This window comes from Gopherus flavomarginatus, chromosome 1 (genome assembly GCF_025201925.1).
Source record: "Gopherus flavomarginatus isolate rGopFla2 chromosome 1, rGopFla2.mat.asm, whole genome shotgun sequence".
Taxonomy (NCBI): Eukaryota; Metazoa; Chordata; order Testudines; family Testudinidae; genus Gopherus; species Gopherus flavomarginatus.
In genome coordinates, this window is record NC_066617.1 from 102,808,808 (window position 1) to 102,833,885 (window position 25,078).

Here is a 25,078-nt window from a genome sequence, read left to right on the forward strand (position 1 = left end):
CTGTGAATTTAATACATTTATGATCTTAAAGATCAGATGTGTTTTCATTTGCACGCAATAGTGATTTTAAAAAATGTAAATGTGTGTAGGAATCTTCCATTTCAGCATGCACCAAAAGGCACTATTATTAAAGACTTCACAGTACCTTTGATTTAGCTCTTACAATCTCTGTCACCGCGTTGCACCAATTTTTATTTGAAATCACAAACCTTTTCTGGGGAGGTTTCTGTGCCTGCATGTGAACCCTGCAGAATCCTGAAACAAATAGATTTGCATGGATTTGATACCTGTTTTTCTCCCCTATTGCCCTACCCAAATCCTGATATTTTTCAATATTCCTTCCTTTCTAGGGAAAAGAAAGAGGTGTGAAAATGTCTTTAATGCTCCATGTGTGCTCTGGGCATAAATAATCATTTACTGAAAATGCCTGTAATGAATAAAGGGTTTGAGATAGTGTTGCCACCTAATCTGTGAAGTGCAAAAGTGCTACTTATTTTTATTTTAAACAAGTCCAGATTTTCTTTTTTCTTTTCATATAATGGTAATGCCCTTAAATATCAGTCATACATTTTCCATAATGTAAAAGAGAATGAAATACCTGTTAAATTACATTAAACTATGTTAAGATAATTGAAATACTGGAATCAGATGGAAATGGCATTCCTGAAAGAAGGAAACTGCTTCTTTATCTCTCTTATTGCATATAGTCTGAAGCTCCTGCCAGCAACTGCTAGTGTTTCCTTCTGTTTTCTGTCTTTAGCCATTGTAAACCTTCCCTTTTCCTCCCTTTTACACGTACATCAGTATCACTTTGTGATTGGCAAACCCTGTCATTTTAGTGGCTTCCATAATTCCCACCCTCTTTCCTGATTATTTTTCTGAGTCCTTCATTACCAGCAGCTAGGCCAGTAGTGGACCAGTGTTTTTCCTGCTCTTCAGGAGTAGAGGTAGAGACACAGGTGTCTCTCTCTTTTCTACCCAGAGACATCAAGGAAAATGTAGTCTTTTTCTGTTCAAAGGGTGGCATACAAATGTTGCTCTTTATAAGATGAGCTCAGTGTGTGTTTAGCTGATGTGATATATTTTATTGATTTATGCTCTTATAGGGCACTTCTCAGACATGCATTATTATATTTGTTGTGCAGAATGTTGAAATGGGAACTGTTTTGCAGTGTGAACAACCCCATTTTCAGCCTCATTCTGTAGCTCTGCAGGACACAGGGAAGAGCCTGGCTTCATATAGTGGTAAAAACTGGTAACCTTTCCTCCTTTCCCTTTCAGAGAGTAATATGTGGGAGGCTGTGGACTACGCGCTTCCGACATAGGAACAGCACTGGGTTGGGAATCTCTACTTCTGAGAGAATGCTGGGAATCTGCAGAGGGAGACGGAAATTCCTGGCTGCCTCTCTGACTCTCCTTTTTGTTCCAGCCTTTACTTGGATTTACCTGTTTTCTAGGAGTTTTGAAGGTAAGAGTAAAAAAAAACCCGGTGGGAACTGACGAATGAGGAGGATGAGAGCTGACAAGTCCTGGGATTTCAATCATTATAGGTTAAGTAAAGCTGTTGTCATGCACTGCAAATGGCTTCCTGTGTGCAGCTCTTAACAACAGGAGTCCTTGCCACCATCTGACAGATGAGAAGGATGTAGATCCTGGCATCAGTAGTTTGCTTTTTCTCTTCCACTTTGCACTTAAAAAGCACTGTTAGAAATTATTTCTCCTTATTTTTTCTTCTCTGTGCTTCCTGGCATTTCATTGTCTGTATCCCATGTCTTGGTGGTAGATAATTATGATGATAAAATCTTAATTTAAGAGCCGCTCTAAAAAGATAAATGTTTATTTATATAGTTTTTATTGTTATTAATAATCATGTTTATTACAGCATTGCCTAAGGACCAACCAGGACAAACAGAGTTGTTGATGGTCTCTATTCCAAAGATCTTATAATCTGTATAGACAAGACAGACACAGAGTGTGGAAAATGGTATAGAAGTACTTAAAAAGGGCACCCATCCATATGCTTTAGGCACCCTTGAGACACAACTTTAAAACACAAGAGCAGCAATTTAAGATAACTTGCCACAATTCTCACCTCCCCTTTTGAAGAGTTTTTCACCTCTACAATTACAATCCCTCTCCCACATCCCTTCTTTATCTTCAAATGCAGGGGGGGGAGGAAATGACCTTGCAATGAGCCCTGACTGACTGCCATCAGATTTGAGGTGGGGTAGAGGAGGAGGAGGAGAACAACTTGCAGAGCCATGGGGCACTGACAGCCAAAGCCCTACCAGAAGCCGCTTCTCAGGTATACTAGTGGAGCTCCAGTTTGAGAGCCTCTGTTACTCTCACCTTACACCAGTGAGGTAGGCCTGTTAGTGTTATTGTGAACATGGCTGAGATCAAATGTAGGCTAGTTTTCAAAGGGTTCCTCCCTCCCTTCCTTTCCCTTGTTTAGTGATGCAATAGCAGCTGTTATAAAAATGTTTGCTAGGATTTGCTGAGTATTTCTGTGTGAGGTTACAAAATAACATTTCAGTAAAGTATGCAGAGCTATCTACAGTGCAAGTGGACAGCTTTTCAATCCATTTATCAGTGCCTGCCAAGTGAAACAAATATTGAGCACAGAAAATCAATCTGTGTCTCGAGGATCTTACTATATCAGGGGTCGGCAACCTTTGGCATGCGACTCGCCAGGGTAAGCACCCTGGTGGGCTGGGCTGGTTTGTTTACCTGCTGGGTCCACAGGTTTGGCCGATCGCTGCTCCCACTGGCCGTGGTTTGCAGTCCCAGGCCAGTGGGGGCTGCGGGAAGCAGTGCGGGCCGAGGGATGTGCTGGCTGCTGCTTCTATTCAGATTCTAGCTTTCTCTCTGACAATTCAAAAAGCTGATCATATATACACGTATGCTTGTGTGATTGTATTTAGTCATTCTACGCTAATGTACAATCACTGTGTGAGGTCATCCTAGGATGAAACATTTATAGGATTCACAGTAAACTGGAAATGTAAGGGGCAGTAGATGGTTGCTTGAAAACAGATGGTCTTACATGCTGAAAGGCCATGATTTTGTATTTTATAGTATATGCAAAAGAACACTGTATGTCATATTGCTCAGTTTTGTATGATCATGTGATGAAAAACCTTACTTTTGTGTTGCATTTTCCGCAGGGTTTTTTTGTTTTGTTTTTAACTTCAGTTTAAGGAGGCGGGTGTTTTGCCTGGGAATTTCCTTTGTTTTTACAACACGTTTAAAAATGGCCCAGTGTAGTAGTTCCTACAAAAGCTTCTGAGAGATTCCAGGGGACTCTGAAAGCTGCATAAGGGCAGACTTCAGTCCTCCGTAGACTACCTCCTTCCTTTTGTCATTTGATGTCCTCTTTCCTGATCCTAACACAATACCCGCAAATACATCAATTGTTTTCATATAGTGAACAAATTTGAAGAAATAATTTCTTCACAGACAGTTTATTAACAGAAAGAGGCAAAATTTGTAGAATGCATTTTTCCTTATGAATTATTTTGCTCAGGCGTGTCATCTGCTGTGAATCCCAAAAAGTTTCAGTTGTTGAGAAACCTGTTTCAGTGCTTGCTTAAGGTGAATGTGAATCTTAACATTGAGTTCAATGGGATTTGAATAAGGCCCTTGGAAAAGAAGTTTCAGATGGATTTCTCTGTATTTATTAGGAAACCTATGATTTTTAGCAAGTGAACTGGGATATGGTGTCCTAGCGGCTCTTTGACTCTGCTGCAAGCAAGATACTACCTAAGTATATGTGCATTTTTTCTCGCAGAGACCTTAGAACAGTAGCTTTCAACCTTTTTTCATTTCAAATGGAGGTGCAGACACCTTTGAAAATCTTGGACTTTAATCTGTGGACCTCCCAGGAGTCCATGGACAACGGATTGAAAACCACTGCCTTAGAAGAAACACAACAGCCTCATCACCATAGTAAGGACGCCAGGCTGATGCACAGTTCAAACAGTGTTACCTGTCCTTGGTGCAACATATCTTTTCAGGAAACTTTAGCAATTGCTTGTACTGTAGTTTGGCTGCATGGCAACACCAAGAAAGGTTTTGTTTTGGTCTGCTTTTGCTTGTAAGCGCCTTTTGTGAACAGTGACTGTCTCTCTGCAAAGATTTGAATTTCATAGCTTGCACATCAGTACCTCCAAAACTTCTAGACGAATCCATAGCCTTACTTCACAGGCAGCTTTGCATATACGCACAGACTAATGTACTATCGTAATACATGTATCTCATGCAATGTATTGTATTTTCCTAACAAAACAAGTTATTTTTTATACATTTGAATGATACAAAAGTAGAGTGAAAAGAAGAAGAAAAACTGAATAATACTTTTTTGTAAAATCTGGGATTATTTCAGTAAAAATCTATTTAAATTTAAGCATATGGTACCAGTAGGAAACAAGGTATATTAACTTGAGGTACTGGCACTATGCCTAAACACCCCTTTTCTGACCTGAAACGCTCATAGGCAGTCACATATTTGTGTGTCAGTCACCACAGGAGTGGTCCCCAAACTTTTGATGGTCATACTCCCCTTACCCCTGCCTGTACCGCCCCCCCTGCCCTCCCTGAGCTGGGGCCGGGAGCATGGCCGTGGCTTGGGGAGGGTGGGGGTGGATCGCAGACAAGGGTAAGGAGGCCGAGGCTAGGGCCACAGCTGGGGGTTAATCTGGGGCCAGGGCCTAGGCTAGGGGCCATGGCTGGGGGGAGGCGGAAGCGGAGCTGCAGCCTGGCTCCAGTGGGGGCCGGCAGTCCGGTCTGTGGCCAGGTGTGGCTCCATTCTGAGCCTTGCCCCCAGCCTCGACTCTGGGCTGGGAATGGAGCTGCAGCCGGTGGCTGAGGCTGGGGACTGGGCCAGGCATGTGCAGGATGGGGAGCTGAGGACGTGGCTGGGGCTGGACCAAAGCAGAGCTGGGGGCGAGGAGGGGCTGGGTAGCACTCCCTCCCCATCCCTGTGGGGGCTGGACTGGGCACCGCTGTGCACCCCTGGCCGGTCCTCCACACACCCCTTGGGGGACACCTCACACTTAGCGGAGCTCTGCAATACAAACTTGTATGGGATGGAGATCAATTGGGTAAATGGTTTCTTCACTTGAAGTTTTGCTCATCTGCCTCCCTCCTATGGCTTCATATCCTCCATATCCCCCTTTGAGACTGGGGCCTAAGTAAAGTTTTTGTTGTATCCACCTGCCTTTTGAGAAACAAGTGGAATGAATAGCCAACAGTGTAAAAAAAAAAATAAAAAATTATGGACTGTCATGACTCCCTTTCCTCTCTAGGTACCCCCACAATAAGAGAAAGTGATGATGATCAGAAAGCTTGTGTGTTTTTAGCCTGAGATTCTCTCTTTAAATTTATCAGATGATTGGGATGGAGTTCCCTTGGATGTCTGGGGCTATAATAGTGATTCTTCTAACCTATGGGTTGTGTAACATCAGTTTCCTTTCCCAACACTCTATGAAAAATGACTTAGCACATAGGGTGTAACCATACAAACATCTAATGTAGTTCCTCGATGACTCTGTCTTGTTCATTCTTTAAGTACAGTATGTTGAGTGCATATAGTGCTATAATTGCCTTTATTAGATTTACAGCAGTGAAGTACAGCTTACGCAATTGTCTTACTTATGCTATGCTAAACCAAATCTATAATCAATAATCTAATGTTTGTCTTTTGAAAAGTGTAATATAAATGAAAATTTCAAAGAAAAAAACCCAGAAGATAAATCTACTGACTTTCTTAAACAGTCTTTTCTGTCTAATATTCTGTTTATTATTATGTTAAAGTAGGAACTAATGACAAAGTGCCGTATCTCAGTACACTTTTAATAGCAATTTTATAATTGTTCTAAAGAGGAACAACAATTTAAGCCCCAGTCTTCCAAACTGCTCTTTGCAGATGGACCCATGAGCTTGTGCAGAAACATAATGAAATCAGTGGGGCTCTACACAAACATAGCTGGATTGCCACATGTAGTAGCTTGCAGAATCAGATTTAGAATACTAGCGTCCTCAAGTGGAAAAATACCAAGTGTAATGGTAGAGGTAGTCACGGTGCAATTTAACACTGGTGTATATTATATAGTGTTCAAGGAGATCCAATATATAGTAGATTGTTATTGGAAATGTTATTGCCGAAGCTGAAGTAATGAGATAGTATATGCTCTCCTGTGCTTTATAATACTGACTGCCGGTTACTGAAAAGAAACAATAATAAGTGCTGGAATGATAACACGGGAGTGCTTTCTGTTTACAAGGTAATGACTACATTGTGAGCTCAATAAACTACAGCAAAAAAATCTATGGCTGATTGTCTCCCCCTCCACACACACACACTTGATTTTCTTCCTTCTCTCTTTTTTTTTCTTCACCTATTCATCTTTCCTCCTCTCATCTTTCCTCCTCTACATGTTGATAAGCCTCTCCTCAGAATAGCTGTGATAGTTTCTTTGTCTAATTTGTGTTTCAGAACTGAACTGGCAGGGAGGGTTTGGGATTCTTCCAATGTTAACACATGCAACAGTTACCAGAGCCTTCCTGGTTTGTGAGGATTCATGGATTTTTAAGGTCAGATGGGTCCATTCCAATACTTTAGTCTGACCTCCTGTATAAAAAATGCCGCAGAACCTCACCCACTAATTCCTGCATCAGGCCCATAACTTCTTGTTGAGCAAGATCACATCTTTTAGAAAAACTGCTGATCTTGGTTTAAAGATTTAAAAAGGAATGGAGATTCCACCACAGCCCATGGTAAGTGGTTCCAGTGGGATTACCCTGCACTGTGAAAAATGTGTGCCGTATTTCTAAGAGAGCCTGAATTTGTCTTGCTTCAGGAGGGGAGAAGAGAGATGTGAAGGAGATAGGAAATAGTTTTTAAACTTTTTTTTTAAAAAAAGACTATTTCCATTTCAACAGTTAGCCAGTCCCATTTTCATTGTTTTTTGATCTCTCTTCCCCCAGTCCTTCCTCATATGAACATTTTAGTTTCTTTAGTTCAGCCGGAGGTAGTGAGAAGCAGGGGTTAAGTGGCCACATTTACTGCTGACCAACATCTTGAAAATTCTGAGTATATGAGCCAGTTGGAATAGAGATTTTTCATGTTCATGTTGTTATGACTGAAACAACCATACAGTGTGTGAGAAGGTGCCTCTCCCCCTCCTACCCCGGGGCGCCCTCTTGTGGCAGGCTAGGCATGGATAGGTGTTTCTATCTACATTTCCCCGAAGCCCAGACATAAAAAGAGTACAGACTTTCACTGTCCGATACAAAGTTCCACCTCTGGACATCTTTTATTTATGTATAGGTACAATAGTGTGTAGAACCCTCATGGTAAAACTGTTCTCCTAATTCCCAGAGGAAAGCATATAAAGGTACTGTGACTTTTTTTTTCTGTTCTCCTTCTCTAGGGACATCCTTTACAGTTCACCCATCCATGAGTCCACCAGCACTTGGTCCCGGTTCCTTTCTGCCCTTGTTCCGGGGCCCCACACCCACACCTATCCATCCGAGAATGACCAGTCTTATAACTCTCTTCTACTGAAAACCCAGTATGCAGCTGTCATAAACAGATAGCTAAGGGTTAATGTCTCTTTCACCTGAAGCACCTGACCAGAGGACCAATCAGGAAACCGGATTTTTTCAACTTTGGGTGGAGGGAATTGAGTGGCTCAGTCTTTGTCTGCCTGCCTGCTTGCTCTGAGCTTTGGAGAAGTAGTTCTACTTTTTAGTCTTCTGTTTCTAAGTGTAAGGACAAAGAGATCAGATAGTAAGTTCTATGGTTTCTTTTCTTTGGTATTTGCATGAATATAAGTGCTGGAGTGCTTTAATTTGTATTCTTTTGGAATAAGGCTGTTTATTCAATATTCTTTTAAGCAATTGGCCCTGTGTTGTATCATCTTAATACAGAGAGAACATTTGTACTTATTTTTCTTTCTTTTTATATAAAGCTTTCTTTTAAGACCTGTTGGAGTTTTTCTTTACTTCAGGGAAATTGAGTCTGTACTCACCAGGGAATTGGTGGGAGGAAGAAATCAGGGGAGATCTGTGTGTGTTGAAGTGGCTAGCCTGATTTTGCATTCCCTCTGGGTGAAGAGGAAAGTACTTTTTGTTTCCAGGATTGGGAACAGAGAGGGAGATTCACTCTGTTTGGATTCACAGAGCTTGTGTCTGTGTATCTCTCCAGGAGCACCTGGAGGGGGGGAAGGGAAAAAGGATTATTTCCCTTTGTTGTAAGACTCAAGGGATTTGGGTCTTGGGGTCCCCAGGAAAGGTTTTTCAGGGGGACCAGAGTGCCCCAAAACACTCTAATTTTTTGGGTGGTGGCAGCAGGTACCAGGTCCAAGCTGGTAACTAAGCTTGGAGGTTTTCATGCTAACCCCCATATTTTGGACGCTAAGGTCCAAATCTGGGACTAAGGTTATTACATGAGTAGCAGCGGTGGGAGATAGACAGAATCCAGAAGCCAGTAGAAATATTGTATTTTTCTTTTCTCTGCTAAGGGCTTTTTAGCAGAGAGAAGCAGTTGGTTTTAAAAGGGAACCAGAGAGAATTTTTTTTTTTCTGCTCTCTCTCGCAGTTTGTGGCTTGCATGTTAAGGGTCTTTTGTCATGCAATAGCACTCCCATTGAGAGTCATACCAGCACTATATGAATGCAAATAAAGTGGTTTTTCAGGTTTACTTGACATTGAAGTTTAGCTAAAGGCACTGTTGCTAGGCAGACTTCAGGAGGCAACAGAGAACCTGCAGTTCAGAAGATAAACACCGGAGGGCACCCCAACACAAGAAAACAGGAACCATGTCTACCAAGACAAAAATGGAGGCTGAGGAACAAATCAAAGAAGCTGAACACAGGCGAGAGATGGAAAAACACAAACAGCAACTGGAAATAAAACAAAAAGAGATGGAGATGAAAGAAAGAGAAGAACAGATCAAAGAGGCAGCCTACCAAAGAGAACAGGCAGCCTACCAAAGAGAACAGGCAGCCAAAGAGGCAGCCAAGGAGGCAGCACACAAAAGAAAACTAGAAGAAGAAGAGGTGGCCCACCGCCGAGAAATGGAAAAACAACAAAAAGAGAATGAAGAGAAGGAAAAACAGAGAAAACATGAACTGGAGTTGGCAAAAGCTGGGCTGCCTGTGCCAGCCAACCCTAACAACCCGGCGCCAAATATTGCTCCACAGCACAGGAAATTTCCCACCTACAAGGCAGGTGATGACACCAAGGCCTTCTTGGAAAATTTTGAAAGAGCCTGTCTTGGGTACAGCATTCCCGAAGACCAGTACATGGTAGAATTGAGGTCACAGCTCAGTGGACCTTTAGCAGAGGTGGCAGCTGAAATGCCTAAGCACCAAATGAATGACTATAAACTTTTTCTAACCAAGGCCAGATACAGGATGGGGATAACCCCAGATCATGCCCGTCGGCGTTTCAGAAACCAAAAGTGGAAACCAGAGGAGTCATTTCCCAAACACGCCTACTACATTGCAAAAAACTATGAGGCCTGGCTAACAGGAAACAACATTCAAACCTTGGAAGAACTGAACCTCCTCATACAAATGGAGCAGTTCTTGGATGGTGTTCCTGAAGACATCACACGGTACATACAAGATGGACACCCCAAGAATATCGCTGAGGCGGGGGAGATTGGAGCCAAATGGATGGAACTGGCAGAAAGCAAGAAAGCTACTGTCAAGGGGAACGATTACCCCAGGGGGCACACAGACCATAAACCCTACAACCGAGGACAGCCAAAGACCCCACATACCACCCAAGTAAAGCCACAGATACCCTACCCTTCAACCTCACCAGTCTCCAGTAACTCACCTCGGCCCAGTGACCCATCAGATGGAAGATGCTTTAAGTGTAATGAACTGGGACATATCAAGGCCAAGTGTCCCAAGAACACCATGCAAGTGCAATTCATTACACCACCATCACACCAAAGATCCCCAGGCCCGGATGCCTCTCAAATACCCTTGGAGCGAAGGGAAAATTTGAGAGTGGGCGGCAAGAAGGTTACTGCGTGGAGAGACACGGGGGCACAAGTGTCAGCTATCCACCAATCCTTCGTTGACCCCAAATTCATCAACCCAAAGGCCAAAGTTACAATTTACCCCTTCATGTCACAAGCTGTAGACTTGCCTACAGCTCAACTGCCTGTCCAGTACAAAGGCTGGTCAGGAATGTGGACTTTTGCAGTCTATGACAATTATCCTATCCCCATGCTACTGGGGGAAGACTTGGCCAACCAGGTGAGGCGGGCCAAGAGAGTGGGAATGGTTACACGTAGCCAAACCAGGCAAGCTTCCAAACCCATTCCTGTTCCTGAGCCGTCCACAGAGGCCCCGTCTGTGTTACCAGAGACCCAGACAGAGGTAGTGGACCCGGATTCCATGCCTACCACTGAAACAGCCACAGCATCTCCAGTCCCAGGCCCGGAACTGGAACAGCAACCAGCACCAGCAAGTGCAACTACATCTTCAAACTCAACGCCAGAGGGCGCCAGCGAGCCACAACTGGCAGAAGCAACAGACAGCCATACCCAAAAGGCTCAGCCAGAGCCTGAAATACCCTCAGGTGCACCAGCGGAGAGCGGTACACCAGCAACGGAAACAACCCCATCACCTACATCGCTTCCAGAGGGACCAAGCCCAAGTCCACAGTCTGAGGAAGAACTGGTGACCCCAGCCTCAAGGGAACAGTTCCAGACTGAGCAGGAAGCGGATGACAGCCTTCAGAAAGCTTGGGCGGCGGCACGGAACACCCCACCGCCTCTCAGCTCTTCTAATCGATCCCGGTTTGTTATAGACCAAGAACTTTTATACAAGGAAATTCTTTCTGGTGGACACCGGGAAGAATGGCAGCCGCAAAAACAGTTGGTGGTTCCAACTAAGTACCGGGGGAAGCTCTTAAGCTTAGCCCATGATCATCCCAGTGGCCATGCTGGGGTGAACAGAACCAAGGACCGGTTGGGGAAGTCCTTCCACTGGGAGGGGATGGGCAAGGACGTTGCCAAGTATGTCCGGTCTTGTGAGGTATGCCAAAGAGTGGGTAAGCCTCAAGACCAGGTCAAGGCCCCTCTCCAGCCACTCCCCATAATTGAGGTCCCATTTCAGCGAGTAGCTGTGGATATTCTGGGCCCTTTCCCAAAAAAGACGCCCAGAGGAAAGCAGTACGTACTGACTTTAGTGGACTTTGCTACCCGATGGCCGGAAGCAGTAGCTCTAGGCAACACCAGGGCTAACACTGTGTGCCTGGCCCTAACAGACATCTTTGCCAGGGTAGGTTGGCCCTCCGACATCCTTACAGATTCAGGGTCTAATTTCCTGGCAGGGACCATGGAAAAACTGTGGGAAACTCATGGGGTGAATCACTTGGTTGCCACCCCATATCACCATCAAACCAATGGCCTGGTGGAAAGGTTCAATGGAACTTTGGGGGCCATGATACGAAAATTCATCAACGAATTCTCCAATAATTGGGACCTAGTGTTGCAGCAGTTGCTGTTTGCCTACAGGGCTGTACCACATCCCAGTTTAGGGTTTTCACCATTTGAACTTGTGTATGGTCACGAGGTTAAGGGGCCATTACAGTTGGTGAAGCAGCAATGGGAGGGGTTTACGCCTTCTCCAGGAACTAACATTCTGGACTTTGTAAGCAACCTACAAAGCACCCTCCGACACTCTTTAGCCCTTGCTAGAGAGAATCTAAAGGATGCTCAGGAAGAGCAAAAGGCCTGGTATGACAGACATGCCAGAGATCGGTCCTTCAAGGTAGGAGACCAGGTTATGGTCTTGAAGGCGCAACAGGCCCATAAGATGGAAGCATCATGGGAAGGGCCCTTCACGGTCCAAGAGCGCCTGGGAGCTGTAAACTACCTCATAGCATTTCCCAATTCCTCACTAAAGCCTAAAGTGTACCATGTTAATTCTCTCAAGCCTTTCTATTCCAGAGACTTACAGGTTTGTCAGTTTACAGTCCAGGAAGATGATGCTGAGTGGCCTGACGGTGTCTACTACGACGGGAAAAAAAGACGGTGGCGTGGAAGAGGTGAACCTCTCAACCACCCTGGAACGTCTGCAGCGGCAACAAATCAAGGAGCTGTGCACTAGCTTCGCCCCATTGTTCTCAGCCACCCCAGGACGGACTGAACGGGCATACCACTCCATTGATACAGGTAATGCTCACCCAATCAGAACCCCACCCTACCGAGTGTCTCCTCATGCCCAAGCTGCTATAGAACGGGAGATCCAAAACATGCTACAGATGGGTATAATCCGCTCATCTACCAGTGCATGGGCATCTCCAGTGGTTCTGGTACCCAAACCAGATGGGGAAATACGCTTTTGCGTGGACTACCGTAAGCTAAATGCTGTAACTCGTCCGGACAACTATCCAATGCCACGTACCGATGAGCTATTGAAAAAGTTGGGACGTGCCCAGTTCATCTCTACAATAGACTTAACCAAGGGGTACTGGCAAGTACCGCTAGATGAACCTGCCAAGAAAAGGTCAGCATTCGTCACCCATGCGGGGGTGTATAAATTCAATGTCCTTCCTTTCGGCCTTCAAAATGCACCCGCCACCTTCCAGAGGCTGGTAGATGGTCTACTAGCTGGACTGGGAGAATTTGCAGTTGCCTACCTCAATAATGTGGCCATTTTTTCAGACTCCTGGCCCGAACACCTACTACACCTGGAAAAGGTCTTTAAGCGCATCAGGCAGGCCGGACTAACTGTTAAGGCCAAAAAGTGTCAAATAGGCCAAAACAGAGTGACTTACCTGGGGCACCAGGTGGGTCGAGGAACCATAAACCCCCTACAGGCCAAGGTAAATGCTATCCAAAAGTGGCCTGTCCCACGGTCCAAAAAGCAGGTCCAATCCTTCTTAGGCTTGGCCGGATACTACAGGCGATTTGTACCACACTACAGCCAAATCGCTGCCCCATTGACCGACCTGACCAAAAAGACCCAGCCAAATGCCGTTAAGTGGACTAATAAGTGTCAAAAGGCCTTTACCCAACTTAAGGCAACGCTCATGTCTAACCCTGTGCTCAGGGCCCCGGACTTTAACAAGCCATTCCTAGTAACCACAGATGCATCTAAGCGTGGTATAGGAGCGGTGCTCATGCAGAAAGCAACAGATCACAACTTCCATCCTGTCGTGTTTCTCAGCAAGAAACTGTCTGAGAGGGAAAGTCACTGGTCAGTCAGTGAAAAGGAATGCTATGCCATTGTGTACGCCCTGGAAAAGCTACGACCATATGTTTGGGGACGGCGGTTCCAACTACAAACTAACCATGCTGCACTAAAGTGGCTTCATACTGCCAAGGGAAACAACAAAAAACTTCTTCGTTAAAGTTTAGCTCTCCAAAATTTTGATTTTAAAATTCAACACATCACAGGAGCTTCTAACAAAGTAGCTAATGCACTCTCCCGTGAGAGTTTCCCAAAATTCAGTAGTTAAAAAGTGTTCTTAAAATGTAAAAGTCTGTTAGTTATATACTTAGGAGTATAGGTAAAGGTGTATGTGTTGTATTAATCTGTTTATTTTCAAGTTCTAGAAAAAAATCGCCGCCAGTGAGCTTCCCCACTGTCTGCAATTTGGGGGGCGTGTCATAAACAGATAGCTAAGGGTTAATGTCTCTTTCACCTGAAGCACCTGACCAGAGGACCAATCAGGAAACCGGATTTTTTCAACTTTGGGTGGAGGGAATTGAGTGGCTCAGTCTTTGTCTGCCTGCCTGCTTGCTCTGAGCTTTGGAGAAGTAGTTCTACTTTTTAGTCTTCTGTTTCTAAGTGTAAGGACAAAAAGATCAGATAGTAAGTTCTATGGTTTCTTTTCTTTGGTATTTGCATGAATATAAGTGCTGGAGTGCTTTAATTTGTATTCTTTTGAAATAAGGCTGTTTATTCAATATTCTTTTAAGCAATTGGCCCTGTGTTGTATCATCTTAATACAAAAAAAACATTTGTACTTATTTTTCTTTCTTTTTATATAAAGCTTTCTTTTAAGACCTGTTGGAGTTTTTCTTTACTTCAGGAAAATTAAGTCTGTACTCACCAGGGAATTGGTGGGAGGAAAAAATCAGGGGAGATCTGTGTGTGTTGAAGTGGCTAGCCTGATTTTGCATTCCCTCTGGGTGAAGAGGAAAGTACTTTTTGTTTCCAGGATTGGAAACAGAGAGAAAAATTCACTCTGTTTGAATTCACAGAGCTTGTGTCTGTGTATCTCTCCAGGAGCACCTGGAGGGGGGGAAGGGAAAAAGAATTATTTCCCTTTGTTGTAAGACTCAAGGGATTTGGGTCTTGGGGTCCCCAGGAAAGGTTTTTCAGGGGAACCAGAGTGCCCCAAAACACTCTAATTTTTTGGGTGGTGGCAGCAGGTACCAGGTCCAAGCTGGTAACTAAGCTTGGAGGTTTTCATGCTAACCCCCATATTTTGGACGCTAAGGTCCAAATCTGGGACTAAGGTTATTACAGCAGCTCAGGAAGGCCAACAGGTTAACTGCTCTGCTGGCTTCCTAGCAATTTCTCCCTATTTCTAAGGATGACTGTAGAGCTTTCTGCTCTCTGCAACTTTCGTGTCTCTCCCAGGCAGCTCTCCCCTGCCTGTTTCTTTGCTGCACCAGTCTGGGCTCTCAACGGACAGCTCTCTGGCTTTCCAGGTCTCCAACTCACCCTTTCTCCTCCCCTCTAGGGCCCAAGTGCCTTCTTTTAAGCCCAGCTGGGAGGTAGTTTATCAGCCACAGGTGCACTGGACTCTGCTCCTTCCTAAAGGGGCTAGTTACCCTGTGATACAGCAATTATGGAAATTAGACACCTACAGCCAATCAGAGCTCATGGGATTGCATAATAGTAGGGAGAAAATCTCAGATTTTTTTAAATTCATTGACAATATCGTGGGTGAAGTAGCAATTTTCAGGGGATACGCATGGAACACAGTCAGCGAAAGGTCACTGCTGCAAACCTTTGCATAAAACCATCAGTCAAGTCTGGAGACTGGTGTGTGGGTGCAATCTTCTGCCTCCCTGCTGCTGGAAAAATACCAGCAGTTCTTGGGTGGGTCAGCGTGGGTTAGGGTGGAGCAGGCAGGACTGGGCAGCAGCAGCCATTTTAAATTATATTGGGCTTCTTAGAAACCATCTCCCCTGCAATGCTTCCATTCTGCTGTCCTGTGGGCTTATTAATATACAGAGAGAGACAGAGCCTGCAGGGGCAGGCATGCAGCCAATGAGGGGGCCACCCCAAGAGACATTGCATACCCATTGGCTTCCCCACATGCTGATGCCTGCTTCTGCTTCCCCACTGTTAGAAAAATCATGATATTGGGCTTTTTTGCAATACCCGTGTAGTCCAAAAATGGTTCTCTTTTCAGGGCCATAATTATGGGAGAAAGAATTGTACATATGTGCACTGGTAACTGTAGAGTATCCTGCACCTTGATTAAATAAGACAATACCATTTCCGTCTAATGTAGAATAAACTGCACTACAGTGCATGAAGTGGACTATAGTAAATATTTTCCTGAGAACTATAAATATTACACTGCTACAGACACTAAAATGTGTTACCATTTCAAGCACCAGGTAATTTTATAGGATAATTATTAACTGTACCGAAATTATTAGAGGCTAATTACTAGAAGACTTGTAAGGCATGAATGGTCACTTGCCACCTGGTCAGGAAAACTAATCACCCAATCCGATTTCTTTTTTCGAAGCCATAGCTTATCCCCCTTTTAAGTTTTGAAAATAACTCGTCAGATAGGATCAAATCAAACACAATTTTAGCAGCATTTTAAGAGTGATTATTCACTTTAGGAAACAAGTTTTACTATAGCAGAAATTTGGCAGCTAACTATTTGTGATTTGTAATCTTATATCTTAACAGCATCTCTGTGTTGGAACACACTGTCTTACAATGTAACAATCTATACAGTTTACTCTTACTGTATTAAAAGATAGAAGATATTACTCTCATTTTTCACAGGATTAATGCCTTAAGTACTCAAGAGTTATTTAAACTAATACCCGGATTTTAGTAAGTTGCAATCAATAAGCCACCTCCTTGTCACAGGATGTAATTTAACCAAGTCATATTATTTCCGAAAAGGTGATAGTATTTCTTAACTATATAGCATTAGTGACGGTTTCCAAATTAACTATTAATATGGAAACTCCTTTTTTATCCCAAAATGATGATATCCTTCCAAAATCTGCACTGATTTTAACAATGGCTTCTGTTAGTCGGAAAGCTTAATGTGAGCCAGTATTCTTTTCCAGAAGTATGAACAATAATGATCATTAGTTATTTCACCCTTTGCTTCAATGTGTTGGAGAGTCTGGGACTTAAAATAATGATCTCAAAGGAAACGGATTGCAGAATATTTTAAAAGGAGCCACATGCAAAAATCATATCTATGTAGACGAAGTTATCCTGCATATAGTTTCTGTGTGAGGGTATTCGTTGCTAGTTTGTGTACATTTGAAGTAGAATGTGGAGCTATGAAGTAGAGTCTTTCTGAAGAATGAAAATGCCTTCCAATTTTCTGAAACTTATTGTTAGTCTGTTTTAGATCATGAGATACTTGCATTGTCCAGGAGTACTGCCTCCCCTAGTAATGACATGGCTTCAGAGCTTTTGCTAATGACTGTTTCAATTTTGATTCCTGGTTTCAGCAGGGTTAAGATGTGAGTGTGCAGAATGTACCTCTGTGATTTCTCCTCAGATTTTTCTTTCTCCCCAGATCTGAAACGCTCTCATACACCCGCCCCCCACCTCGCTTCAGCTGCCATATTTGCACCTCAGTGATTTAATTTTAATAGCGGAGATTAAGCCGTCTCAGCTCGTCAGAGAGAAGATATTCATCATCATCAGGCCCAATGAGAAGTTTAATTTTCCGCTTCTCTTTTTTTCACTAAGCTCTGGCGGCTGTCACTCGCACCGATGTCTGCGGGACATTGAATAATCGGCTTCTGCAGATGCATTTCAGTAGTTTCACTCCTTTTATTTCCTCCTTCAGTCTCAGTAAGTGTCATCGCTGTAGACTCTAATTGAAGACCACTGTCAAGAGATGGAGGGAAGAAAATTCCCCCTTGCACAAAGCTGGCTCTGGAGCTCATGGTTTTTATTGTATTCAGAGGCTGGATACATTAGATCAGGGCATTGAAATAGCTAAGACTTGTAGTTTTGGTATGTGAAATCCTATTTGGGCCCCTCAGAAGCACCCCATGTGTGCGTGTGGGGTGTTTTTTCTTTTTCTTCATTACTGTGATTAGCTTTATTGTGTGCTGGTGATGTGGTGGAAAAACCATAAATCCTTTCACCCTGTGGGTTTGACTCAGTGGAAAAGTTTAATCAGTTATACTAGTATAACTATATCAGTATAGTTAAACCACTATAATAATCCTGGAATAACTTCCTGTGTGGTTAATGTGAGCCAGTATTCTTTTCCAGAAGTATGAACAATAATGATCATTAGTTATTTCACCCTTTGCTTCAATGTGTTGGAGAGTCTGGGACTTAAAATAATGATCTCAAAGGAAACGGATTGCAGAATATTTTAAAAGGAGCCACATGCAAAAATCATATCTATGTAGACGAAGTTATCCTGCATATAGTTTCTGTGTGAGGGTATTAGTTGCTAGTTTGTGTACATTTGAAGTAGAATGTGGAGCTATGAAGTAGCTGTGTGGATAGTCCTATTTTTGAATAAGAGTGGCTTTTTTCAGCTCAGTTTAAATTGCTTCCAAAGCAAAGTATACTGGAATAAGAGTGTGTCTACACTGGGAGTTATACCAGTATAACTATATTGGTTTAAATTCACATCCTACCTTATATTGGTATAACTTTCACATGTAGACAAGCCCTAAGAGCCATCACAATGATTTTTAAAAATACCAGGATGGTCCATAAGGTCAGGAAAATATTGACTTTTTTCTGAACATCCAAAGGACACCAGAAGCCTCTAGTCATTAGCATTACCATGTATTTTTTGCATTTCTTCCAGTTATTGTGCTGACAGTTGCTGGCTGTGAAGGAAAAGGAAACAACACATCTAAAACAATTAGCACCATTTTCCTTTTAATTGGCATAGTTGTTTTTTTGCAGGTTGACTTGAGGGAGCTGGATATATAATAATATTAGTGTCAGCCGGAGGCAAAGCGTAATAGTTTTTTATAGGAAAAATGTGTGGTGCGTATTGGGCCTCAACCTACAAATAGGAAGCCCCATACACCAGGAAGGATAAAATATGCTGTTTTATTTTTTCTTAAGGGGTAGATAATGCCTTTGGCAACAGCTTGTTTTGGAATGATTTGCATATTTAAATATACAGTGTATATTTTTAATAATGAAAGAGCTTGTTTACTTCATATATCCACCAGTAAGAACATGGAGGAGGAGGATATATTATGCAGATGTTGGCTAGAAGTATTCCTGTAAATTCATGGAGCATTGCTCTCTGACTACAGGGAGAGAGTACTCTGTGATCAGGTATGGCTTTGTGTTTCAGGACTGGATGTCTGATAGTAAAATGCTTCATTTAGGAGTTAGAGAGGTGCAGAGGTGCTATACAGTGGCAGGCAGGAAATGAAAAGATGCTGTTGGTGAAAGTATTAGCAGTGGTGCAGAAGTTATGCTGATGATAGAGAAGTGATGATGGGATAGCTGAGGATGTGATGATATGTGTGTTGAACTGATGGTGGGGAAGAAAGGATCTGGGTAGTGCTGTATTGGGTTAAAATGGTGAGCGTAGAGTTTTTACTAGGGATGAAGGAGCTGGTGAATTGCAGGGCCTTGAACTCCTATTTGATAGTTTGCTGTGTTTATTAGAAATAATCTCATTGGTGAGAACAGGGAGGTGAGGATGCTTGTAGTGACTGAGACAACAGAAAGGGTGATCCTGGCATTTTAGTAATGATAGAACGGGAAAGGATGTGAGGAAGGAATATGATTGCGCTGATTGTGGAGGTTATCAGGAAAGGGCATTGTCCTGGAGATGGGGTAGGTGCTGAACTCAGAGACTGACAATGTCATTTGTCGTGTTTCTGAAAGTAATCTCACTGAACAAACAACAAAAAGGAATTTGTGTCTATATTAATTTACTTAAACATAACAAGGATTTTTTTCACACTAGAAAAATTAGACTCTAAGTTCAGACTGTGAATGAAAAATGTTCTTGTAATACTGTCCATACAAAAATATTTTGGAAACAAAAAAATAAGAGGGAAGTGATGCACACATTGGGATTCTTGCCATGTCTGCAGGCCTATTAGGAGTCAACAATAAAATTATAGAACTGTCTAGAAAGTTATAGAGGAATGGGAATGGGTAAGTCTGTAAGTCTGTCATGGAAGTCACGAATTTTGTCACTTTCTGTGACTTCCGTGACTTCTGCAGCGGTGGGTGCGACTGACCCCATGGCCTCACGAACAGCTGCTGGGCAGTCTAGGGCTGCTGTGTGCCCCTCTACCCCTAGCACCTGTGGTGTTCCCGAGCCACGCATTGCTACCCTCCCTCCTACTCCCCCCTCAGGACAGCTGCAGTCCTGGGTCCTCTGCCGCTGGGCTGCCTTCTGCTCCAGAGGACCTGTGGTGTCCCCAGAGTCCCCCCATCCAGAGCACCCAAGATTTAATCAGAGGTATATAGTGCAAATTATGAACAGGTCACGGCCTGTGAATTTTTGTTTATTGCCCATGACGTGTCCATGACTTTTACTAAAAATACCCATGACTAAATCTTAGCATTAGGAATGGGTACAGTCGATGACTAATATGTGGAATTAACTGTCATTGGATGCTGAAATGAGGGGTCTAGGTGGAGTTATAAACTGTTAAGGAGCTTGGTTTGGTAGGATCTAGAAAATTCTAGAAGATGGAGGGTATTTTGTTAACATGGTTCTGTATATTTTTCATTTTTCACTGTTTTGAATTCAGTAGTTGGTTTTCCCCTTCCAAACGTAGTAAATATGAAAGCTGCTGACCAATGCCACAAATGAGTGGCTGGTATATAGCGGCTATCAAACTATGTATGAATTTAACTGAATCAACATTCCTAAAATTGAAGGAAGCATTAGGAAACAAGTGATTAAATGAACTGAAGTATTGAACGCAGATGTTATAAAGCAATTAAATTTATAGATAATGTAAACATTGTCAAAACTAGTTAAGCAGCAAGAGAGAAAGATTCATATTAATTTAAAAATGCAGAAATTCTGCTTATTTGTATTTCTTGTGATCAAATGAGCCATTGAATGATACGTTTATTGAAGTGGAATAATCCTGCCAGTGAGATTTTTTGGTTCCTTAGTTGTCACTGAAACATAGCTGCAATGATAATTTAAGACCCTGTTTCAGACTCATGATACTGTAGTTCAATATCAGTTTCATTCAGGAGCAGTGTCTCTGCTTCTTCAACTCCTCAATAAAAGACCAGGATCAAGCAGAGATTATGTCATAAAAACAACTGCGAAGGGCAAAGACTTGAACTTGACAAGAAAGTTGCAACCTTCCTCTATGCTAAAATCATCACCTTCAATGTATCACAAAATGAGCAATTTAAGGAAGCAATTAAAGTGTGTAGCCTTGGATGTTCCTCAAGACAGATTGAAACTGACAGGTACATGACTGGGTGCTGCAACTGAAGAAAGTGAGGAAAAAATAAAGAAGTAAAAGAATAAATATGGACTTTTTAATGCAAGATTGTTGATCGAACACAAGTAATGATCAAATAATGGCTGCAAGAATCCATACAGTGAAAAATGCATTCCTACTTAATGCTATCGATTCTGTGTCTGAAAAGGACATGGCAGAATGTTTACACATTACTGGAGATGCCATCCAAGAATGCAGGAAGAAAAGTATATGCCACTTGTTCAGGCAGTGAAAATAAAACAAAAAAGATCAGACAACTTCAAGTGCAGTCATCCTGGAATCTTGATGTATGATGTATGTTCTGGATGATACTTGTGGAGAAAGAAGTTAAACTTTGCACAGTCCTGAAGCACATTGTAAGAGTTTAAAAACAAAACAAAAAAATCTTCTGCAGCCACACTCAGCCCCATGATTGGTTGACTGAAGAATGTCAACTGATGTCCCAGCTTCACGCTGGTGCCACTGGAACCATTGGAAAGATTATGACTCTAGAGCTGAGCAAATACTTGATTTTTTTTTCTCTTGACCCAGCAAATCAAAAAATTGGGAAATATTTGGCTTGGTTCTGTTTGGAATTTGGCTGACAAATTGGAAATATTAATTCTGGCCAGCAAACTGTGCCTGTTTGTCTAATTTTTGCCCGGTGGTTAGGGCACTCATGTGGGATGTGGAAGACTCAGGTTTGAATCCCTGCTCTGGAGCAGGCGCTTTGAACTCAGAACTCCCCCCGCCCAAGTGAATGCTCTAACCACCAGGCTATAGACCGTTCTGGAGTGGGTGGCTTCAAATCTCTCTTGTTAAAACTGATCCACTTTGTATAAATACGTAAGTATTCATTGGGTCCGAGAGAGAACAGTTCTATAGACTGGTGATTAAAGCAATCAGCTGGGAGGTATGAAAGGGGGATTCATATCACTCCTCTGAATCAGGAAGAGAGAACATTTGAATTTACATTTTCTGCCTCTCAGCTGAGTGCCTTAATCACCAGGCTGTTGAATCAGTCCCATTTTATCTGTCTTTTGACTTATTCTGCCCTCTTCCTGCTTCCCTGGTTCATCTCAAAGTTCTGTTAGACAGGTAAGAATCTCCTCTCTGTTGGAGAGTGAGTCCTACTTGAGGCTTGAATTTTGGCCTCTTAAGTTTGAAAAACATGTTTTAAGGCTTAACCCTGTAGGATCCAGTAGTTCAATGGGTGTTATATGGTAACAATGATGACACTTATTTCCTTTGTAAAGCACTTGAGATCTACTGATGTAAAGCACTGTATAAAAGCTAGATAGTATTATTGTTACAGTGCGGGCAATGGGGATTTATCACACCTGCCTCAGAAGGTAAGGAGGAAGTGTTGAGGGAGAAAAGAGAATGCTCTCGGGTGCTACTGAGCTCTTTAAAAGCTGCTCGGAATTCTCTCTCAAATGACATTCTCTTCCTATAATCATAGCTATACAGTGCAGTGGTGTGGGAAAGTGAATTTCTTTCAAAGTGGGTGGTTCAAGGAATGCAATTTGTAAGGGGAAACACATCAAGCATTGAAGAAGCTCTGATCCTTCTGTTTTTCCTGTCAGAGGGCCAGGTGGCCAACTGAGGCAGAAGCAGATGCAGGGTGGAACTAGGGGTGGCTGGGGTAGAAACAGACATGGGCTAGAGCAGAAGTAGGCTGGAGGAGGAACAAAGGCAGACTTTAGACTACTGGTAAGGGGAGTGTTCCCAGCCAGATAGTGGCAGTGAGCAGACAGGAGAGGCGGCTTCCCTTAGGATCCTATATGCTTGCCTTAGAATCACATGGATGAGATCTCACTTTTAGTTTGAACCCTGCAGGTAACTGATGACTCACTATGCTCAGACTTGGAGTTGAGTCCTCACACTCAATCAGGTTCAGGCTCAGCGGTAACTCTACACAAGACTTGCAGCAGCGAGTCTCAGAGCCTGGTCAGCTGACATGGGCTTGCGCTAAGGAGCTAATAATAGTGATGTAGAGGTTTGGGTTTGGGCTGGTGTCCAGGCTCTGAGACCCACCCTGCTCACCAGGTTTCAGAGCCCTTTTCCAGTCTGAGCATCTACAGTGCTATTTTTAGCCCCCACAGCAGGAGCTCGAGTCAGTTGACCCAGGTTCTGAAACGCGCTGCCACGGGTCTTTTTTGCAGTGTAGATGTACCCTCAAGCAGGATCAGGCTCAAAGTTAACCTGGGGATTATAGAATCATCCCATTTTGTTTCCCTGGCATGTTGATTTCTTCCTGCTCTTCTTTCTATTGTGAAGAATCCAAAAGTGTTCGGCTTGGTCCTGAGAGATGCGGAACGCCTGTAGGTCCCAGTGACTTTGATTTGAGTTGAGGGCAGTCAACATCTGTTGTTATCATGTCACAAAAGTGCACCGAAATACTGTGTAAGAGGTTAGGTCTGGAATTGAAGAATCACACTGTAGCAAGTGGAAGCAGCAGGGGGAATATTAAGGGGATGGCATATAGTTATTGCATTGGAATTTGACCAAGACACTCAGGCTAGCAGCCATACTCTTGTTAAAAGTGTAGTGGGATCTTTAATTACAAGTAATCAGGATCTGTTTTCATAGGACCATAGAAATTAGACATGCAAAAGGACTTATTTGATCACAGTGAATGGGAATGTTGGATCTTAACATGGCCACCCCTTTCTAACATGAGTGATTAGTCATTTTTGGGGGGCCTGTGGGTTGTTTTGGTTAGGAAGGAGACATGGATGATGGAGTCAGGTATTTCTTTGATGCAATCCAGTTTATTTAAAAAAATGTACAAAGTCCTGTTTCCCAGAACACAGTAGGAATCAAATAGCTCAGTGGTTTGAGCATTGGCCTGCTATACCCAGGGTTCTGAGTTCAGTCCTTGAGGGGGCCATTTAGGGATCTGGGGCAAAAATCTGATCTGTCTGGTGATTGGTCCTGCTTTGAGAAGGGGGTTGGACTAGATGACCTTCTGAGGTTCCTTCCAACCCTGATATTCTAAATAACCAGAGACAGTTTCTTTGCTTATTGTTTCAAGCCTCTTTCAGCCAGCATTCTGCCCAGAAACTTTCTCTAGACTTTTTCTCAGGGCCATGCTCCCAGTGCTTGTTCTGCCATCTCCTTGGCTTTCTGCTCCTTTTCTGTGTCTGTTTTTGTGATGTTTCAGGGTGCTTCTTGTGCGCACACACAGACATATAGCACTCTAATCCTATCAATCCCTTGCCCCCTAGTTTATCAGATCACTGTGGGACACCCACTGGGCCGCATGGCGAACTCCTGCTTTAGTCTTGCATATGGCTTAGTTTTGGGTAGAGGCCCTGCGATGGGGTCCCAGGGTGTAGCCTGAACTATGGGACTGCTGAGCCATCTGTCCCACCAACCTAGGGTATCCCTCTCACCCTCTGATGCTGTGTCAAGCTGCAAACCTCTAGCAGGTACTTGGCTTACACAGAAATCCACAGGCAGGGACACACCCAAATAAGTTACATGAATGCTTTCCCCAGACACTCATGAGCCAACAATAGAGAGGCTCCTGCCAATTCCCCCCAGCTCCCCAGCCTAGCACCCCAGAACTGTACCGTTTTGCATTGCTCAGAACCTTGGCCAGTGTAAGTTCATTACCCAGTCTGCTCCTCCTTCATGTGGAGAGGACATACACTAGCCTTTGTAAAGTGAGCTGAGATTTCCCAAGCACTTCAACTAAACACACTGTTTTAGGTAAAATATAAAACAGATTTATTAAGTTCAGAAAGATAGATTTTAAGTGATTATAAGTAGCAAGTGTGGAGCGCCAAAGTTGGTTACTTAAGAAATGAAAATAAATTTACAGTCTGAATCAAACAGTCTTTCACCCTGACAGTTGGTACAAACAAGTCATAGATCAGGGGTCAGCAACCTACGGCACGTGTGCCATCTTGGGCATGCGAGCCGATTTTTGCCTAGCACACGGCTGCCAGCTGGGGTCCCGGCCACCGGGCCCGCTCAGTGCATGTGGCTGGCTGAGTGAAGCGGGGCCAGTGGCCAGGACCCAAGACTCGCGGCAGGCGCGCCCCCTGGCTCCCCCCTCACTGTGCTCGCGTTCTGCGACTCCCAGGAGTGTGAGCCGCTGGGGCACGGGGCCCTGAGCCTGCTGCGAGAGGGGCAGCGGCAGCATCCACTGCAGGAGCCCCCCCGGGGGGGCACCAGGCTGCAGCCCGTGCAGGCGGCCCCCCCCAGCTTCCCCCTCACCGCACTCGGGTTCTGCGGCTCCTGGAAGTGTGAGCCACCAGGACACGGGACCCTGAGCCTGCTTTGGGAAGGGCAGCGGCGGCAGCTCACACTCCCAGGAGCTGCAGAGCCCGAGCGCAGCGAGGGGGGAACTGGAGGGTGCATGAGGCCTGCCACCCGCATGCATCCACTGCAGTAGCCCTCCCCCTTGGG

General features: G+C 43.7%; 1 protein-coding gene across 2 annotated transcripts in view; it reads left to right on the plus strand.

The window, feature by feature from the left end:
* The window catches only part of LARGE1 (LARGE xylosyl- and glucuronyltransferase 1), a 398,517-nt gene that overhangs the window by 116,099 nt on the left and 257,340 nt on the right, over positions 1-25,078 (plus strand). For both annotated transcript variants that reach the window (XM_050926400.1, XM_050926391.1), the window contains exon 2: positions 1,282-1,468. In XM_050926400.1, the coding sequence (XP_050782357.1) occupies positions 1,363-1,468 (106 nt within the window). In that variant the 5' untranslated portion in view covers positions 1,282-1,362. The remainder of the gene's footprint in view (positions 1-1,281; positions 1,469-25,078) is intronic.